This window comes from Aulonocara stuartgranti (genome assembly GCF_965226115.1).
Source record: "Aulonocara stuartgranti genome assembly, chromosome: 5".
NCBI lineage: Eukaryota > Metazoa > Chordata > Actinopteri > Cichliformes > Cichlidae > Aulonocara > Aulonocara stuartgranti.
The window spans coordinates 8,459,800-8,481,094 of NC_138943.1; the positions used below are offsets into that span (position 1 = coordinate 8,459,800).

General features: G+C 40.1%; 2 protein-coding genes across 2 annotated transcripts in view; one reads left to right on the forward strand and one right to left on the reverse strand.

The window, feature by feature from the left end:
• spdef (SAM pointed domain containing ets transcription factor) overlaps positions 1-20,648 on the reverse strand; it is a 65,807-nt gene extending 45,159 nt beyond the window's left edge. Inside the window, exon 1 of the mRNA XM_082532481.1 lies at positions 20,320-20,648. The gene's annotated coding sequence lies outside the window, so the exon portion shown is untranslated. The remainder of the gene's footprint in view (positions 1-20,319) is intronic.
• On the forward strand, positions 917-13,131 carry snrpc (small nuclear ribonucleoprotein polypeptide C). The gene is made up of 6 exons (XM_082532486.1): positions 917-1,010; positions 8,243-8,285; positions 8,421-8,529; positions 9,917-9,976; positions 11,872-11,976; positions 12,624-13,131. The coding sequence occupies exons 1-6, from the start codon at positions 1,003-1,005 to the stop codon at positions 12,746-12,748; spliced, it is 450 nt and encodes a 149-aa protein (XP_082388612.1). The 5' UTR covers positions 917-1,002; the 3' UTR covers positions 12,749-13,131.
• Positions 20,649-21,295: the final 647 nt, after the last annotated feature.

Genomic DNA, 21,295 nt, shown 5'->3' on the forward strand with positions numbered 1-21,295 from the left:
TGCTTGAAAGCAAAATTCAACATACAGGAAAGAAATATATAAATCAATAACGATCTGTATATATCATTTACATATATCAAATTTTCACAGTTTAACATTATACCTCATGTACCTAATCTTTTATCTATTCACATAATCATATTTTATGTATCAATGTCATGCTTCAAAATCCCCATTTTTCAATTTTATAAATGATAAATGAATACAAAGTTTTAAAAAACTTGTGTTGTTCATTATCAATATAAGGGGTTATATGAATATAGTGCTTTTGACAACATTTCCTGTCCAGTGTCTTGGGAGAAATGAACACATTTATTTTATTTATGTTGGGGTTTTTTTTGTTTTTGTTTTGAACAACACTGAATCTACTACATGCATGTAAATGGTGCCCTTTATCTGCACCGCCTTCTTTTTTTTTAACTGGATTGCAAAATATAATTGTTTTATTATTGGTACAAATAATATGGTGGGTTTAAAAAATGTAATTAGTTTGTTTGTTTGAAAGTTGCTGATTTTGGTTGCACTTACGAATGTAATTACGTCATTTACATGCAGGGGTAGTATGTACTGCCTAATAGTAATGGAAATCACTAAATGTCAAAAAATTATTATTATTATTATTATTATTATTATCATTGTACTTTTCATCTACTGTATTTAAATCACAACTAACTTGTGAGTTCATCAATAACTAAAGAAAAAGCACATACAACACATACAAAATTCAATTCATGTCATTTGCAGTTAACAAACTACTAAATCTAATATATGGTTTTAGAAACTGGGTTAACAAGTTAAAGCCAATACATGCCACATACATGCTAATTTGTGACTTAAGCCATGGCTGTGATAACAACTAAATACCAACAGAAGAAAGAAAACCATGTAATTTTCCATAGCACGATTTTAGGCGGAACTAAATTTGTGTAGGTCTCCATATCTTGTCGGAACGCTTATTGGGAGCACCGGCGTCGCGCTTTCTGGTGGAGGTTCCTGTGAAACATGCCGAAGTAAGTTCACATAAAATTTGTTTTTACTGATAAGTCTTCTACCTATTTCGTTTAACAGCATTGGTGTGCGTTTGTATTTAAATTAAGTAAGAATTGGTGGTAAGAAAAACCCTGGAGACTAATAACCGGGGTATGCTCAGACCGAGGCTGTAAGCTGTGTCTGGGCTCTGGCTATTTGCTGGAGCGAAAGCCAACATAAACGTTTACCAGCAAATATCGACAGATAGTGAAGTCATGGGTCTGTGATATTGAACAGATCAGTCTCTCAATTGTTTCTATTGAGGCTTACGTAATTTGTGTAATACGCTTAACAAATATCTAAACTACAGAGCAATTCACTGTTTTGTTCGAGTTTTCTCGCGGTTCCTAATGGTCCAACAAACAAATGTGTATTTAGTTCAAACTTTTCATTGTTTTTTCCCGCAGAATTACAGTGGCGTTTGCCTTTTTTTAAAAAGTATTTTTTAGCTAAAATTAGTGAGTCATCTGGCCCGAGAATATCTTATCTATTTCTGAAAAATAAGAATAATGTAAACATTTCTTGCATGACCACAGAAGTATACATGCTATCCTTTGTGAAAGGTAAATATTTCCAGCCGGGAGGGACTTTTCATGTAGGGCATCTCAAAATCTAGGTGGACATTTTCTAACACCTGCATGGAGCATATGTTACTTAAAAAATGCATTCTCCTTTACAACACACTTCTAATATACAAAAGGCTATATTAGAGGGAATATTTTGTGTAGTGGTGATTTGAGCTGACATGTGACATGGTGTTACCCTGTTGGAAAACTGTGGTTTCTAAAGGGCTGGACATTACTCAGGTACACCATGTTGTTTAAAAGTTGATTCATTTTATTTGGATGCAGCATTTTCAGTGGGTGAATAGTTTAATTTCTCATCCATACTTTTCCCACTGAAAAATGTTATTTACAGATGAACTCAATAAACCTTATGGGATTTCCTTACCTGGATTATTGACCATCAAACCGTGAACCATTGATACAAGGCAGGATGGATCCAGCATTTTATGCTGCTTCCACCAGTCTCTGACCGTTCAAATATCACAACAGAAGTAGCGACTCGTCAGACCAGAAAACATATTTTCAATCTTTTGTCTGCCAAGGCAACGATTTGGTGTGAATTGTTGCCTCATTTTCCTGTTCTTAGCAGACTTTAGTGACACCCAGTATGGTCTTCTTTTGCTGTAGTCCATCTGCTTCAAGGTTTGATGTGCTGAGCATCCCAAGAAAATCAAACCAGCGTGCCTGTGTAGAATATCCACAAAACTTAAAAAGAGGTTATACACACACAATACGGTAATATCAGAATCAGAATCAGAATACTTTATTGATCCCTGGGGGAAATTATTTTTTGTTACAGTGCTCCATTTTAAACCAACATTAAGACAAGACAGACAATACACTAACTAAGAATAGTACAATATATACATATACATACATACATACATACATACATACATACATACATACATAAGTCACTCATAAATAAATAGTTGGAAAAGAAACATGTGTAGTTGTAGCAGTAACCAGTGTGTTAAGTGGATGCGTTGTACAGGGAGATGGCCACAGGCAGGAATGATTTCCTGTGTCGTTCAGTGGTGCTTTTCGGTAATCTCAGTCTCTCACTGAACGTGCTCCTGTGACTGACCAGTAGGGCTGAACGATTATGGAAAATAATCTAATTGCGATTTTTTTGCCCCAATATTGCGATTGCGATGCGATATGCGATTATTTTTTAAGGTCTTTGTCTTCTGTATTATTAAACAAAGACAAGCAATACATCATATAGTATGGCCAATACTATATTACATTAATTTTAAACTGTTCTTTCCTGGAAGACAGACCTCTGTTATGATGACATGAGGTGATGCATGAATTGATGACTGACATTTTTATTTAACTTCTTCAATCACAACAGTATATTTGAACATACACAATAGTTTATTTTTAGCTTACAAACATCTGAGCATAAAGTGCTGACAAGGAACCCTGGTGTAAACATTAAAATGAAAGTCAGTACAATGTGCAGATTGCAGAAATATACATTAAAAAAAATCAGTGGCTTTACCACACTCAGTTTTTCGACATCTGTGAACTACTAGACAGTCATTCAATTAAAAAATAATATTAAATAAATAAAACTAATAAATAAAAAATACACACATCTTACTGATCTCTGCAGTCAGTAACATTACACATAAAGTGCAAACATAATAGCAATTGTATAAACACACACACAAACACGCCTTTAAAATTTAAAGGCGTGAAATTGGACGGTCTAGTTCTGATTAGCGTCACCGCTGTCTCGGTGGAGTTTAATAAACTCGGCCGTCTGCTTCTTGCTATCTAAAATATAACCAGACACTGGTGTAAATTCTCGACTGTCTCATACTTCTGTTTAATAAGTTTTCTGTTTGACGTTTAGTCAGCTGTGTGAAAACCAAGGAGGAACCCACCCGGGGGATTAATAAAGTTTTATTTTATCTAATCTAATAACTTTAATCTCAGCCAAACCGATTTACTCACGAACAAACAAAACACTGAAAAAAGCCCAACAATAACATTTTTAGGTTGTCTAAGTGACTTATATATTACGTTTAACCCGAGCAGCGAAACTCCGCGGTGATCTGAAAATGATGTGCCGGGAGTTGTGCCATTCTCGGCCGCATCAGTAATCCTCGAGCTCCCGGCTAGCTGTCGAGCTGGTGGGTAGCAGACGCCTCTGAAAACGTCGCAGCACTTTTGCAAATATGGGATATCTTGATAAACCGAGCAGATATTTGATGTTTACACAACTACTTTCTCGCCTGAAAATATGTTAAAAGTTTATTTTGTGACCCAGAAAGATTAGTATGAGTAATTTTAAAACTTAGTAGCGGCCACCATTGCTGGAAACTGGAGTTTGGCTGGGCCGCGCTATGAATTCTGGGATATGGTAGTAATTTGGACAGCCTTATAATCGCAGTATAATCGCAGCCTTTGCGGTTAGAAAATTGCACTTGATCATGTCGCGATATTATCGCAAATGCGATATATCGTTCAGCCCTACTGACCAGCATGTCATGGAGTGGGTGGGAGGTGTTATCCAACATTGTCTTTATCTTGGACAGCATCCGCCTCTCCGACACCACCTTGAGGGAGTCCAGCTCCATCCCCACAACATTGCTGGCCTTACGGATTAGTTTATTAAGTCTGTTGGCATCTGCAACCCTCAGCCTGCTCCCCCAGCATGCAACAGCATAGAGGATCGCACTGGCCACAACTGACTCATAGAAAATCCTCAGCATTTTCTGGCAGATGTTGAAGGACCTCAGTCGCCTCAAAAAATAGAGACGACTCTGGCCCTTCCTGTAAAGTGCTGTGGTGTTTTTAGCCCAGTCCAGTTTATTGTCAATGTGTACTCCAAGGTATTTATAGTCCTCCACAATGTCAACACTGACCCCCTGAATTGAAACAGGGGTCAAGTGTTTCCTGGTCTTCCTGAAGTCCACGATCAGTTCCTTGGTCTTTGCCACGTTGAGCTGCAGATGATTCTGCTCACACCACGTGACAAAGGAGTCGACCACAGCCCGGTACTCTGTCTCATCATCCCTGCTGATGCATCCAACCACCGCAGAGTCATCAGAAAACTTCTGAAGATGGCATGTCTCTGTGCAGTGGCTGAAGTCTGTGGTGTAGAGGGTGAAGAGGAAGGGGGAGAGGACAGTCCCCTGTGGTGCCCCTGTGTTGCTGATCACCTTGTCAGACACACACTGTGGGAGACGTACATATTGTGGTCTTCCTGTCAGGTAATCAACAATCCAGGACACCAGAGAAGCATCCACCTGCATCGCTGCTAACTTATCACCCAGGAGGGTCGGCCTGATGGTGTTGAAAGCACTGGAAAAGTCAAAAAACATGACCCTCACAGTGCTCGCCGGCTGGTCCAGATGGGTGTAGACACGATTGAGCAGGTAGATGATGGCGTCCTCAGTTCCGAGACGAGGGTGATAAGCGAACTGAAGGGGATCCAGGTGTGGTCTTACTATGGGTCGCAGCTGGTCCAGGATGAGCCTTTCCAGGGTCTTCATGATGTGGGAGGTCAATGCCACGGGCCTGTAATCCTGGGGGCCACTGGGACGTGGCGTCTTTGGTACAGGGACGAGGCATGATGTCTTCCACATCACCGGGACCCTCTGCAGACTCAGACTCAGCATAAACAGTTTATGAAAGACTCCACACAGCTGGGGGGCACAGGCCTTGAGGACAAGGGGACTCACTCCGTCTGGTCCAGCAGACTTGCCTGAGTGAAGTCTCCTCATTTGCATCTCAACCTGGTATTGAGTGAAGGTGATGGGTGGGGGAGGGGTGTCAGGAATCTCACAGGAGGCAACAGCGCCATGTGAAGAGAGAGGCTGGCACAGTGGTGTGGCTCTGGATTCCAGGTTGACTACAGGTGAGGTTGTGGGGGTCGGAGCAGACACTGTGGTGTCGAATCTATTGAAAAACAGATTCAACTCATTGGCTCTATTCTCACCTCCCTCAGTTCCCCTGCTGTTGGTTGGCCTGAATCCAGTGATGGTCTTCATGCCCCTCCACACCTCTCTCATGCTGTTCTGCTGGAGTTTCCACTCCAGCTTCCTCCTGTAATTGTCCTTAGCCTCTCTGATCTTGTCCTTTAGTAACACCTGGATCTTCCTCACCTCCTCTTTGTTGCCCCCTCTGAAAGCCCTCTTCTTGTTGTTGAGGAGGGGTTTGATGTCCTTAGTCACCCACGGCTTGTTATTTGGGTAACAATGAACAGTCTGAGCTGGAACAATGGAGTCGGTGCAGAAAGTTATGTAGTCTGTGATACATTCAGTAAGCTCATTGATGTCCTCGGCGTGAGGCTCACAGAGTGTTTCCCAGTCGGTCACCTCGAAACAGCCCTGTAGTTCTGCTAAGGCCTCCTCTGACCACCTCCTGACAGTCCTGGTGGTCACAGGTTCCCTCCTCACAATTGGCACATAGCGGGGGGTGAGGTGAATCAGGTTATGATCTGACCTACCAAGTGGGGGGAGGGAGGAGGAGCTGTATGCATCCTTGACGTTAGCATACAGTAAGTCTAAAGTTTTCTCTCCCCTGGTGGGACAGTCCACATATTGTTTGAATGTTGGTAGTGTATTGTCCAGTGATACATGGTTGAAGTCACCCGAGATCACAATAAAGGCACTCGGGTGCTGAGTCTGTAGCCGAGCTATGGCAGAGTGGATAGTGTCACATGCAGCTGTGGGGTTAGCAGAGGGGGGTACATAAACAGCCACCAAGATGACGTGAGAGAATTCCCTGGGTAAATAATACGGCCTGAGTCCAACAGCACACAGTTCAGTGTCCGGGCAACAAATCCTTTCTTTGATTGTTATGTTGGCAGGGTTACACCACCGGTTGTTAACTAAAACAGCAAGCCCACCTCCTTTCCGCTTACCGCTAGCGATGCTGTCCCTGTCCGCCCGAACAGTGTGGAAGCCTTCCACGGAAGCATTCTCATCGGGAATGTCCTGGTGCAGCCATGATTCGGTGAAACACATCAGGCTACACTCTCGGTATTCCCTCTGACTCCGTACCAGTGCTGAGAGCTCGTCGATTTTAATTGCCAACGATCGCACATTACCCATCACGATAGACGGCAGACACGGTTTAAACCTCCTCCTCGCTTCGAGCCTCCGCTGTCTCACCGTCACCTTTTTTCTTCTCTTCTGTCCTTGACCTCTGCATCCCCGATGTGTTTTCCTCCAAATTTCAGCTGGTACTTCTGCGGGCCTGGCCAGCGAACCGGCCGGCATCAGGGCGATCAGCTGATCTCTGGAGTAAACAGTCCGTGCGTGTAGGAGATGTGCCGCGGTCCCGTTCCTTGATAAAAGTAACAGTTCCACGGCCACCAGAAGAACAAAAACTCTCTCAATCCACATGATTGAGTAAGAGATAGAAAACGGAGGAAAATACAAGTCAGGAAAAAAAAGAATACGTAAGAAAAAAAAAGCTAAACTAAGAGAAAAGCAGGAGCGACTGTAACAGGCTGCACGCTGGTTGGCGCATGCGCACTAAAAGATATTGTGTGTGTATACCACATAAAATTTGTTTTGAGGTCAGTAAACACAACCAGAATTCATACATAAGGCACACGGGATTTTATTAGGGGCGCTGCCGATTTTCAGAAAAATCAAAGGATTTATTTTAAGTGTGTCATATTTTCCAAAAAACACAGTAATAACGACAGCCCGCTAGCATGCGCTACCAAATACAGAGCTTTGTTGTGTATCTGACGGGCGAAAGCTAAACCAGTTCCACACCACTGAAGTTGCAGCATTTTTACAAACCAATTCTGGTTCATCCGTTTCAACGATCCGCGTTCGCCCTTCTCATTCGCTGTCACCGGCACTCTTTTTCCTCCATGTGCATATGTAAAGAAAGGCACTGCGCATGTGCGTTTTACCCATATTCTATTGCAATATTTCATTTTCTTATCATTGCCCGAAATTATACCGGTATTACTGTGAATGGTATGATATGGCCCAGCCCTATTTTAAATATACATGTATTTTGCCAGAAACACCAGGATTTCAGGTTAAAGCTCAACAAACTATTTAAAAAAAAAAAAAAAAAAAAACGCCAAACAGCTAAAACGGCAAATGAGAGCAGGTAAACTGATTCAGCAAAAAGATGTAAACACAAAGCGCGTTTGTTTGTTTTTATTTTATTTATTGACCTCTGGCAAGAAAGCCAAATTTTTGCTCTTCAGTACTGAAGAAATTAAACCTTTACAAATTATGCAAAATTTCAAAACGCTTAGCTGCGTCTCTAATAAAACCGCTGTAACTTTACCTTCAAAAGCATAAGGTAATATTCATATGTTGATTCATGGTATTTGTCTGTTGTTGATCTACTGCAGAATATTTTTAAAGGTGTCATCTGCTATAAAATGCCAGGACAGGAAAATCTCCTTCATGTTCTTCTGTATTGTATCCTCAGTTACTTTGACACAAAGGCAAGTCTCACAAGTGTCAGCTTTAGTTTTTATACATAGATATAGAAATATGGATATGTACTGATAAATGATCAGAATTATAATATCTCCGATTGGTCATATTTAAAAGGTCTGGATTTAAAAAACAAAAAAAACAAAAAAAAACAACACAAGTACTAAAAAGTTAACCTCTGGGTTTTTTTGGTTTTGTTTTTTTAATCCTCAGGTTTTACTGTGACTACTGTGATACCTACCTTACACATGATTCGGTAAGTTTTGTTTGTATCATATCAAATTGTTGAAAGGCATTAGCGTGTGCGTGCGTGCGCGCGCGCGCGCGCGCGTGTGTGTGTCTTTTCTGTTCCAGTTAAATATCTCATGGTTTTACTCTGTTTCTGTTTAAGCCGTCAGTGAGGAAAACCCACTGCAGTGGCCGAAAGCACAAAGAAAATGTGAAAGATTACTACCAGAAATGGATGGAGGAGCAAGCACAGAGTCTGATTGATAAAACAAGTAAGAATATTATTGTCTGAATGTCTTGTGTCAAGAATAAAATTACTATAGGCTTTGGTTTGAGGTAAGATTAGGAAGCTTGAGTCATAGTCTCCTGATGACAAAACATGTTTTGATCAGGGGAGAAACTCTGTTCTGACTCTGAGCTCTTCTGGATACAGATCACTTGTCCAACAAGCCTATCGTAAATGTGAAAGTGCCCTCTAGTGGCAGTATCAGTGATGTTTTTATTTGCTTGTACAGTGGTCCGTCGTTTATCGCGGGAGTTGCGTTCTAAAAATAACCTGCGATAGGTGAAATCCGCGAAGTAGCCAACTTTATTTTTTACTGTTATTATAGATGTTTTAAGGCTGTAAAACCCCTCACTACACACACTTTTCTCAGACAGGCAAGAAGATTTTCACACTTTTCTCTCTTGTTTAAACACCCTCAAAGTTCAAATCTTCGTAGAAAAATAAGTCCAGTATTATATTATAATCCGAAAAATACGGTAACTTCTACCTTCCTTTAGCATGTCCAGAAGTCCAACTTTTTGTGCGATGGTGAGCATCTTCCTCTGCCTTTTGGGTGCTACTGCAGGTGCCTTTGACGGTGCAAAACGTTTCGTCGACATTGTTGTGCTTGTTGGGGAGAAAACTTACAAACATATAGTACAGCACTTCAGAGTCACACTGCTAGCGATCGAAGATTTATTTAAATTTGACAAGCTGAACACATTCTGTACTGGACAGGTGACACGGCATGGCGGAGATTGTTTGATGATTGTCTACAACCGATCAGGACGCAGAACACAATGCACTGTAATTTAAAAAAAAAAAAAAAAGCATGCAAAATTGCACAAAAAAAATCCGCGAAACGTGAACCACGTTATAACGAGGGACCACTGTACAGCAAACCGTCTATATGCTTAATGTAGGCACCGCATGCTCTTTTCCATATTTAGTAAGCTGGTTTAGAGGCAGACAGTAAAAGCCTGTTACATATCCCACACGGGCATGCTTTTGCACTCATGTAGGATATCCAAGTTCCCTGCTTAACCAGTGGGCTCTATACACCATCTTACTTGGGCCTATGAGATTACATACCACTAATCCATATATAAAATGCAAAGCTCATGAGTGTTTTTGTCCACTGTGGAGGAATCTGTTGTTTTACAGACTAAGTTCTTCTTTGTGGCTTTTAAACATGACACATGATTTAGTTTTTTGAAGTCACTTTTATGTTACTTCCTCTCCCATTTAAAAAGATCCCATTTGTTGGACTCCATATGTAGAGCATTGCACTGAAGTTAGATTGGGATCTGTACAGGATTCATAATCTTTATGAACAATGTCTTTTTTTTTTTTGTGTGTGTGTGTGTTTTTAATTTTGTCTTTTCTGCCAACAGCGGCCGCATTTCAACAGGGAAAGATTCCTCCCACACCGTTCCCAGGTGGCCCTCCCCCAGGTGAGTCCATCTTTACACTTGGTACTAATCTAATTTAATTAACCAACCATAACATGGACACTGGCTTTTTATAAATTCATAACCATATGGGAAATTTTGTTAACATTTTCTTTTTAATTGGAATGAAGTGCATTTCACTAGACTAACAAGAAGCCATACATGTGGAGCTTTAGCAGTCATATCCACAGGATAACTAACAATTAATTTGCATGAATAAAGCATCTCATGACATGAAAAAAAAAAAATTCAGTATTTTTATATATATTTCCTGAAAGCTGGATTTATGACTCGGGTTGGGATTGCTTAAACGTGTATTAAGTCCAGACTATGTGCCAATTATTAGCGTTTTAAAGCTTTTAAATAAGAGCCTTTGTATTCAGCATCTAAACTTATTACATGCATCTAGCGTGTATGCTAGAGATGCATCTGACCCTGTGAGATCAGACAAAAGCACACATTCCTTAAGTAATGTCAGATTGAGTTCATATGTAACTAGTCCCTGTAAAGTTGAGTAAATTCACTTTAAGGTGCTTCTTGGGTAGCGCTTGCAGGAGACAGAACATGATGTGCCTCCTGCAAGTGCTATCCAAGAAGCACCTTTTGCTTATATTATTGTATTATTGCCAGTAGTGAGAATGCATTTGAAGCAGATTGTCTCTTGTTGTGTGTTTATGTGCAAGGAAGGGCAACTACGAGCAATTTCTCAGTGTTGTGTGAAAATAAATTATTATATATATATATTTTTTTTTGGTAAATAAAATGTTGTTTTGTTTTGTTTTTTAAATTCCAAATTGTGGTAAAACTGTGACCACAAACCTGCACGACAAAGTTAATGGTAAACATATGTTGAGTTACCCCCACTCTAACTGACTGTGGCAACTCTAATCACATAAATTAATAAATAAATAGTTTATTAATGTTTATTAATCTTGTGGTTGCAAGATGTTAAGAGGCCGTACACCATCATCCACCACTGCAGCCCTAACAGACAGCAGCAGCTCTTTCTCTGTTAGTGTAGGTTGAAAACAAGCAAAGTGGGAGGTAAAAGAAATGATGGTTGAACATACTGGTGGGTGTGGTTCTACAGTACTTTAACCTAGAAATAAACAGTTGCATGTTTGGTTTACTTCCAACACGGCAGTGTGTAACCATATTCTGCACAGTTATGTGCAGATTAGCCTGCAAGGAAAGATGGCTACTGGTGCTAGCACTAACATTAGCATAGGCAAACTGTTAGGTGTTATGCAGTGTAAAGTACTGCACTTATCAGTGAGATTTAAAAACCCTGAATTTAATACTGAATAATGTAATTATTAGTTATTAAATGCTGCTTAAATACACATCCAGTATTTTTAACATGTTTAACCTCATCCATTAGCTGGTACTCTATTTTGGCTGTATGCTGAGTGTTGTCTTTTAGAAAAGTTGACTAATCTATTTTCCCCCCCCACCAGGAAGCACCTCGCTTCAATTATTTTATGATTTCCAGGAGTGAGAATGCATCTAAGTGAACGGTCGCCTGCTGTGGTGCTACAGGGAAACTCTTTAAAATTTCCCAACATTGAGCTCATGCGTGAAAATGAATTAAGGGGAACAACAAAACTGACAAGTTTGCAGATTTATTGATCAAAGAGAAGGAGAAAAAAAAAAAAACAAGGTCAAAGATAGTGATGATAAAACTGCAACCAATAAAACGATCCCTTAGAGCTGTAGTGAGCATAAGCTTTGTCTGTTGTTGGATATTTGTTTTCTCTTGTTGGTCAAATATCACTGTAAATGAGGCTCTTTGCATATACTGTGATTCACTCTATGGGATTTTGACATGTAAATTTCTGTGCACTTGTACAGAGTCTTAACATTAATTGTGCACTGGCATTTTTCTGTCTCAAATGCAGCTGGTCCTCCTCGTCCAGGCATGCTACCAACACCCCCAATGGGAGGTCCTCCAATGATGCCTATGATGGGGCCTCCACCACATGGCATGATGCCCGGTGGGCCTGGTAAGAAACATTTTTCCTTAATTTTTTTTTCTTTTCTTTTTTTAAACCCCAACAGTTGCTGTTGTTTTAACTTCTGTTTCTTTTAAATCTTACTGCCAATACTACAGCATTGTAAATAAGGATGTGCTATAAATGCCTCGCCGGTTAAGTAAAGGTGTCATTAAACTTGTTGCGCCATCTTGTGATAAAATTTGGTATTACCTGAAGGTGTGGCCTGGCCCTAGTTCCATTTTTAATTGATATTTATTCAACATGATACAGAAACATTTGAACATAGTCAAGTCATTTGAAAAGTTTGTTAAACAAGAGTGTGTTCATAAGCAATGACCACACATGCAGATGAAGCTGTTGACCACACAGGGTTATTTGAATATTTATTTATTATTCTATTGTGTGTGAATTCTCTTTCCTGATTGGCAGCCTTTCTTTTGCTTTTATATCACTGTAAAATCAATATCTTTTGAATCAGTTTTGGCAAAATTTAAATATCTTAAGCAATCACACATTTCTGTGCCTTGGTGGCCCGATGAGACAAAAGACAAGGAGGTTATTTGAAAAAGTCTGTCAGCGCACTGATGTGGGCGTTTGGGTAAACTGGTGTAATGAATAATACCTAAAGCTGTGTATGCCATCACCATTACATCTAGGAGGCATGAGGCCACCAATGGGAGGACCCATGCAGATGATGCCAGGACCACCAAACATGATGCGTCATCCTCGACCGATGATGATGCCGCCGGTGAGGCCGGGCATGATGAGACCAGACAGATAAGGCTGAGTGGACTTTGTGCTTTGTTTGTTTCCATCAAGAGCCGCTGTGTACGGAGGACACTTGGCTTAAACTCTTTTTATTTTTTTATTTTTTTTTTAAGCCTGCTCAGCCTGTCTTCAACCTTGAACATACATTTAAATTATGTCATTTCTGTATAAATACTTCATTTCCTGGTATTTGTGATAATATCCATACAAATCTTGTCATTTTGAAGTGTATGATTGGAAGAACTTTTTTTTTTTTTCCCCTGATATTCAACGAACACATAAGAGAAGCAGGTTTGATTTGACAATGTTCATCACTAAGGTTTTGCTTTGTTTTAGATTTTAAATGTTTTTGTACTTTGTTACAATGGTTGGAGGAATAAAATGTTGATTTAAAAACCTGTTTCCTTGTAATTATTTAAACCTTTATGTTCAGACTCTAAGCCAAGCCAGTATTAAAGCATTTACTTTATCAATCAAAAATTTTAATAAAACTCGTAATGTTGCCTCCGTACAACACCACTGATTGTAAGTCAGTCACAATCTAACCATTTCTGTAGTATTAACTGATGTGACTTTAACTGATGTGTGATTTTCAGAGGCTCAATTTGATTGGACAAAACAATCATTTTTAATACTATGAAAATCATTTGCAGTCAGTAACTAGTTGAAATCCACAGCTCATGGACATCACTAAATGCTGTTACTTGCCAGGCCTGGCAGAGCATCACATTCAGTTGCTTCTTGCTTGTGATGTTTTCTCTGCCTTCAGTTTTGTTGTCAGTGAATGAAAGCCGTGCGCTACTGGGTTGAAATCAAGTGATGGATTTGGACATAGAACAATATCCAATTTCTTTGGGTTACTTTTGCAGTGCGCTTTGTGTCATACATGGGAGTGAAACGCTGGTTTGTTTGAATCAGGGTAGTAAGTATATCTCTGTACACTGCAGAATTCATCCTGCTGTGTCAATCAGCAGTCACAACATAAAACACTGGTAACTAGATGCTCATCTGTTTCACGGATGCAGCATGCTTCCGATAATGAGATGTTCCTTTTCCAGTCATTCTGAAAATTGCAAAGATTTTGGACATGATACACTTTCCTCCTCAAGAGTTTTCTTTACTTGCAAGATGTCACTAGATTAGATGTTGTGAAGTTGTTTTTATTAACCAAAGAATAAAACTTGCAATCATCCTTGTGGTCTTTCAAGCTTTTTGGTGGTCCTGAGCTGGCCAGTTCTTTCAGTCTTAAGACTATAAGAGTCTGTGGATTTGACCGCTAATTTTCCTCTGATAGGTTTATATTGGATTATATTTGGTTTTTCAGCTTCACTTACTTTGACATCTTTTTGGACATCGCGGTCAGACTTGAATAGCTACCAAAAGCAAGTTGAACACTTGGAATCAAGATCCACATCTTTTATCTTCTTAATTCATCATAAAACAAGGGCACAGGCGTCACCTTGCTTTGAAACTGCTCTTGAGCCAATTGCCCAATTACTAATCAGAAATATTGCCTTAATATTTCAGCTTCAATATTTCAGACTCTGTGCTTATAATTTTAATTTGTACAGCATACTTTATGCAGAAAATATTTAAAACTTTATACGACAGGAATCAAGGCGATTCACAGTATCTGTACACCATAACGCAACAAAGATAGTGAAGAATGTGGAGCATTTAGGAGCTAAAAAGTAGATCAATTCAGTTCAATATGTTTTTCTTTTTACTAAAGAGTTTTATTCACAACAGTCACCTCAAGGTGCTTAATAATGTGAGGAAAGACCCTACAATAACAGAAACCCCAACAATCATACCACCTCCTATGAACAAGCATGTTGGCGACAGTGGGAAGGATAAACTCTGTTTCAACAGGAAGAAACAAAGCCAGGCTCAGGGAGGGACAGCCACGGGGAGAGTTAGAGATTATTAGTAACTCACAATTAAATACAGAGATGTGTATAAACATACGCTACAAAGGGAGCGAGAGAAGAAAGAAAAGTGCATCACAGAAATTCCCCAGTTGCCTAAGTCTAATGCAGCGTAACTAAGAAAGGATTCCAGGTCCCCTGATCCAGATTTAACTATATGCTTTATCAAAAAGCAAAGTTTTGAGCCTAATCTTAAAAGTAGAGAAGGTCTGTCTCTTGAATCCAAGCTGGAAGGTGGAAGAGGAGCCTAAAAGCTGAAGGCTCTGCCTCCCATTCTACTTTTAAATATCATAGGAAACAGAGGTAAGCCCGCAGTCTGAGAGCAAAGTGCTCTATTGGGGTGATACGAAAGCAGCTGGGCAGCAGTGCAACTCAAATGTATTTTTAATGTTTATTTGAAAAGGGACAATGCACATTAATTAACGTGAGCACTTGGGTCCATCATTTAAATGCCCCAGATGTAGCCATACACAGTAATTATCATCTGCAGTCCCTGATGGGTTGATGGTATTTCTAAAAAGTAACAAAGCCAAAAATGCAAAAACATCTTTGCATAGATAAGTGCAGCTGAAGCATTTGGAATAAACAAAGATTAAAGACCACTAATATAGCTCACATGCCAAAACCCCCTGTAATTAAACACTAATGTAGAATATGGCAATGTTGTTTTATACATTTGGAAAAAGAGTTGACAGATTTTTATTTCCTGAATGTTTCAGTCAACCCTTTGCTAACGGGTTTGGCATATGAACTCAAGTAGGTGACACAGAGCCGGTATATCTGCCTAGATATTGCTTTTAAAATTAAACTGTGTCTTTGAAATTAAAGCTCATAGTTGGCAGCTGAATGTTGTTTTGAGCTGCTGACAGAATTACATGGTGTGGATTGTGTGTGTGTTCAAAAATGGATTTGACACAGCATCGCTCAAAAGAAAAAAAGTGTTTGCTTCTGCTCTCAAAAGAGGAAAAGCGGAAAACTAGAATGCAATTATTGCCACTGTAATACACTCTGAACTCTACCTGCTCGTGTCCCGGTTTGTTATTCGACGCAAACATTTAGAGAATTTTAAACCAGAAATTGTAGAAAGAAGTTTCAAGGTTTGCCCCTCCCGTACTTGGTTCATCCTACATGCGAGGGGCACGTTGTCTCCGCCTGCAGGTATTAATGTGTTGGTTAATGTGTTAGCCTCTCTCAGCATTGCAAGCAGAGAAACACAACAGATGGATATTTCTAATATTGTTTCACAAGACAAATGAGAAAGTTCACCCACCCTCATTACTTTACCCAGTCAAGCATGTTTGAAGAATTACAGCTCTTACATAAGAATCTGCAGCAGCTAGTGAATCATTATCTCAGCTGACATTTGTATCTTCCACGCCTTGCAAGAATTCACTTCTGTCCTCTAGCTGGGCTCTAACCTCCCTATCCGTTAACACAAACCTCTGCCCATAGTTATGAAATTTTCTCAACAGATGGAGCTAGAGAGTCGTAATGCTTTCCAATTAGAGCCAAGACACTGGAATGATGTGCAGTGACTGATTTTTGTGCTTCCATGGACTGTCAAATTTCTTTGTATCTCACACTCCCAGAGGACATTTATGTGGCTTTATGGTTTAGGAAATTTCTAGGCCACGTACAAAAAAGAAACAAATTTGTTGGTGGGCAATAGCCATATGCTTCACGCTGCGTTTGCCAATTTATAGACTTGCAGAGCAGAGGGAAGGCACTGCAAAGACAATCCAAACTGTTACAGTGCTGTGCACCACATCAGATAACTTTTGGGAGCTGTCAGTTATGCATGGTGTAAATTGTAATCTTCAAAGAGACTCTGATAGATTACATGCATTCTTTAGGACACTCTAAAGGATAGATTTCATTAAGTGTCACATAAACATTCACTCTCCACATCAGTGAGACAGAAATAAAACCATGTTAATGCACATTTTATGCATATGTCGAGCATAGGCGGATGCCCCTGTGTCATCTGAAATCCACAGACTCTTTATGAATATTCAATCCAGCCATGAAGTGGAGCGTTGCCCTGAAGGGGAGGAAGTGGAGTGGCGAAAAGTGTTTATGATTAGAGCTCAGGAGTTGAGGAAATCATGAGAAATATGTATTATAACGAAATCTACAGAAGCAAAGCAGCTCGTGAGCATCCACCGCATTGTCGGATTGAGTGAAATTAGGCCCTGAAAAAAACATTTATGCAGAGATATTTTCAACAATGCAGGCAAAGGGAGCTTTGGGAGAAAGTATTCCCTTGATGTTTCCATCACTGGAGCTCTGTTTTGCACTATAAAACACTATCATATACACTCACTGACCACTTTGTTCGGTACAACTTGCCAGCACCAGGTTGGACCCTTTTCGCCTTTAGAACATATGTCAGGGAGTGAATCTCCCAGGGTATCAGATTTCGCATTTTTAATTCATATATAACACACAACACTGCTCATTAAGAAATAAATCTGAAAGTAAAATTTTTACTTTGGTTTTAACAAATTCACCAATATCAGAGTTGCACATCGGCAAAACGTGAAACTGCATTACAAACATGGAAAACAAAACAGACCTCCTGAATTTATTTACTCAGCTGATATGCAACAGTGTGAAATAAATTCAATTTCTTTTCTTCTTCTTTTTTTTTTATCTCACTAGAGAAATAAATGGTGCTTTAGCCACTAAATGCTCAACAAATGTCACCAGTTAGGAGCTAACACTACCAATTGAAGCTGCACAGCTAGTGTTGGGTGTTTTTGTGGAACACACTTTAAACACACAGTTTAAATCTATGTAGCTTTGGAGTTAGATTCCTATCTGCTCCATACCGCATGCCAAACTATCCTTAAGCCAGATACTGAACCCCAAGTTGCTCTCTCATGGGTTCATCGAAGTGTGAATGTTAGATTGAAAGCAAAAAGAAGTGCTTGTAAGAATGTGTGTGAATGAGGCCTGTTGTATAAAGACCTTTCAGTGCTGAAGTAGAGTAGAAAAGCACTATATGAGAACCAGTCCACTTTAAACCAAAACAATGAGCTGAAAGGTGCTGCAGAGCTCTGCAAAGCTTCACAGTGTTGGGTTATAGTTCTCTGTGGGTTCATTGCAACAAACTTATTAATGTAAGGATGTTTGATTTATCTTGGTTAAATGTAACTAACTTAACTTTATATTCTTTTGATGTTTGCTAACTCTTCTCATCTTTTTCCGTTTTTTACAGTGCAGCTCACATTCACCTTTTTGATATTCCTGTCACAAGTCAACGCATTAATGTCACGAATATCAACACTCAGAGCTCACAGAGAGGCACTCGGAAAGCTATTCTCTGCAGACCCCCAGACCCATTGGCGAGGCCTCAGCACAGAGGGGCTTAAGCAGAACTGCTGATTGATTAACCATTCATACCAAACAGGTTAGACTGCGGCAGACAGCCAGCTACCTCTGCCCAGATTTACGCTCTTTGCAAGATAGTTTGGCTTCTGTATTCATGATGGTGCATCTCCTTTCACTCCCAGCATGCACTTGGCACTCTTTCCATCCAGCAGCCTTGGCTGAATAGAAAATAATAATCCCCTGACCAGCAATTCCTCTAAAACCATTTGGCTCATAACTGCATGAAGACCAGGGTGATGCTTCAGTACGGCATGCAGGGGATGATTGCACAGAGCTACTGGGTGGACTATTGTTTAAAAGAATCAGGGAGAAAGAAAGCAGTCTGCAAGGCAAAGGTTTGGGTAGAGTTCTTTAATACCCCTTGTCTCTCCCTTTCCTCCTCCCTTTTGTCTCTTCCTCCAACTCTTCTACCTCCTCTCCTCCTCCTCCTCCTCTCTCTTGCCTCATTCTCTCTGCTGCCCTGCTACCAACACTACTCTGTAATTTAATCCATTTAGTCATGGCTCCAGATCAATATCCATTTTCCTTGGCCTTAGGGAGAGCCTCTTGAATCTGCTTGTTTCAAACAGTGGTTGTGTTGGCCAGCAGGGGCTCCCGTGGGCCTGCTGGCTGATACAGATGTACTACACAACAGTATCTGGGAAAACAAAGCTCGCTCTTTGAACTTGCATCTCATCTCTCACTCGCCTCACATTTTAACCTGTGTTTTGTTCCACAACCTACACTTCTTCTAAGATTTCCTTCTTGATTACTCTAAACAATACTCTTCCTGAGAGAGGATGAAATGCAACCCCTAGTTGGTTAGTAAATAAATGACACTGAATCAGATTCAATTAAAGCTAATTTGATGAGTGGACCGTGCCAGTGACCAGGAAGGAAGTTGGAATTATTATTTCTTCTCCCTCCAGGATTGATTTAGACCCACTGTCAGCACAGTGGAGCATACTGGGATGGGAGATGAAGAGTATTTACTATTACTATACTGCATTGAGGAGATTCAATCATGAACAGCCTGTTAAAGTGTCCTTGAGCAAAATGACGACACACCATCAGATAAATGTCTATATTTAGCTGAAGAACTAGTCATTCGCTGCCACTGGGCAAACATTTTGATCACACATAACATTGTTAGTTGCCCTGCTTCAGTATAAACTGTCTTAAGCCCACCCCACGGGTGCCACCGGCCAGCTGTACGCTCTGTGGACACTGACAGTGATTCTCCTTCACCTGCTCAACTGCGTTGTGCATTGCCATGTTTTATAAATAACTGTGTGTTAAATATTCATCTGTTAGCATTTGCATACAAGTATTTTGCACTTTACAGATGAGTTTCATAAAGTCAAAAGGACAGCCAAATAATTTACCCTCAACTACTGATATGGTTGGAACTGTCAGACCTTACTGCACTTTAAGTTAGTACAAAAAGGCCTGAATAAAACGCTACTCTCACCTGCCACTATGTTATTTATAGTTTAACTGCTCGTTACTAAAAAAAATCTAATCAGCCAGTCGCATGGCAACAACTTACTGCATTTAGGCATGTAGAAATGGTCAAGACAACCTGCTTGAAGTTCACTGAGTGAGGAAAAGTGATTTAGGGTAAGTGACTTTGAACGTGGCATGCTTGTTGGTGACAGATGGCTTGGTCTGAGTATTTCAGAAACTGATGATTTACTTGGATTTTCTCACACAACCATCTCGAGTGTTTACAGAGAATGGTCCAAAAAGAGATAATATCCAGTGAGCAGAAGTTCTTGGGTTGAAAATGCCTTGTTCATGGCAGAAGTCAAAGGAGAATAACCAGAAAGCTTTAAGCAGATAGGAAGGGATCGATTGTCAAATAAGCATTTGCAATACAATCAACAGTGTTGGGAAGGTTACTTTTAAAATGTATTCCATTACAGAATACATGCCCAAAAATGTATTCTGTAACGTATTCCGTTACGTTACTCGATGGGAGTAACGTATTCTGAATACTTTGGATTACTTAATATATGCTGCTTACAACTACGTGAATGTACTATTGCTGTGATTTATTACTGTTACTGAAGGTCCGCGGCTCCGAACCGTAGCAAAGGGACCTCTGGCTAATATGGTGAGTTCCATGTCGGGCTCATAGCTGAAAACTAGCTTTACTTTGTTGTCTGGGTCAACTTTGCAGCGAGAGACAGAGAGAGGCGTTGAAAGGCTGCTGCAACGAAACTTATTGTTTCAGAGGAAAACACGAACACAGTGTACAGTCGAGTCTTAATAGCTTACTTACAACTGGGCTCGTCAGACTCTCTTCTTCTTGGCTGCAGTCATTATTATTACATGCTTCCAGCTCCCGTTTCTGCTCGGTGACAGCTCGTACTTTTCCTTTTTCTCCCTCCCTCGCTCACAGACACATAAGGGTATGGCAGTCCATTCTCCCAGCAGCACGGACTACATTCTTTAGAGCTATACCTGTAGCATTCTGCCTATTAGCTTAGCACAACAAAAACAACAACAAAAAGGCACTCTCTCACCCAGGAAACACGCAGAGAGAGCGTCACCCTGTAACCATGGCAACCGTAACGCTGCCGCCTGGAACAACAGAACATAGCTGTCAAACAAAACCCAAACAGTCCTGACCCGCCACAATATGAAACAGGAAAGTACCGCCGTGTAATCCATTTATTTCAACTAAGTAACTGTATTCTAAATACCACCTTTTTAAACGGTAACTGTAACGGAATACAGTTACTCATATTTTGTATTTTAAATACGTAACAGCGGTACATGTATTCCGTACGGAACACTCCCCAACACTGACAATCAAGGTATGCAGAAGAGCGTCTTTGAACATACACCATATTGATCCTCAAAGCAGATGCGCTACTGTAGCAAAAGAGCAAACTGGATGCCAGTGCTGTCAGCTAAGAACAGGAAACAGAGGCTAAAATTTGCGCAGGCTCACCACAATTTTGCAATAGAAGATCACATCATGTTAATAGGGAGCAAAACCTCTGAGGAATGTGTCCACCACCTTGTTGAATGTATACCATGAAGAATTCTAAATGCAAAAAGATGTCTGAGCTGGTACAGGCAAGGTGTACCTAATAAAATGACCAGTAAATATAAATGATCAGCTCCATGAATCAATATTTAAGTCAGAAATTCATTCATTCTTTCTCTTTTGTAAGGATTTGAAATTTACAACCATATTAAACTGTATGTTCAAACTTTGTACCATAAAAGTTTCATGCAAATTCGAGACT

Excerpts from the sequence above, each read along its gene's own strand:
- snrpc (XM_082532486.1), top strand. Across the intron at positions 8,286-8,420 it reads CCTACCTTACACATGATTCG|CCGTCAGTGAGGAAAACCCA; the intron begins GTAAGTTTTGTT and ends TTTCTGTTTAAG. Across the intron at positions 9,977-11,871 it reads CCCAGGTGGCCCTCCCCCAG|CTGGTCCTCCTCGTCCAGGC; the intron begins GTGAGTCCATCT and ends TCTCAAATGCAG.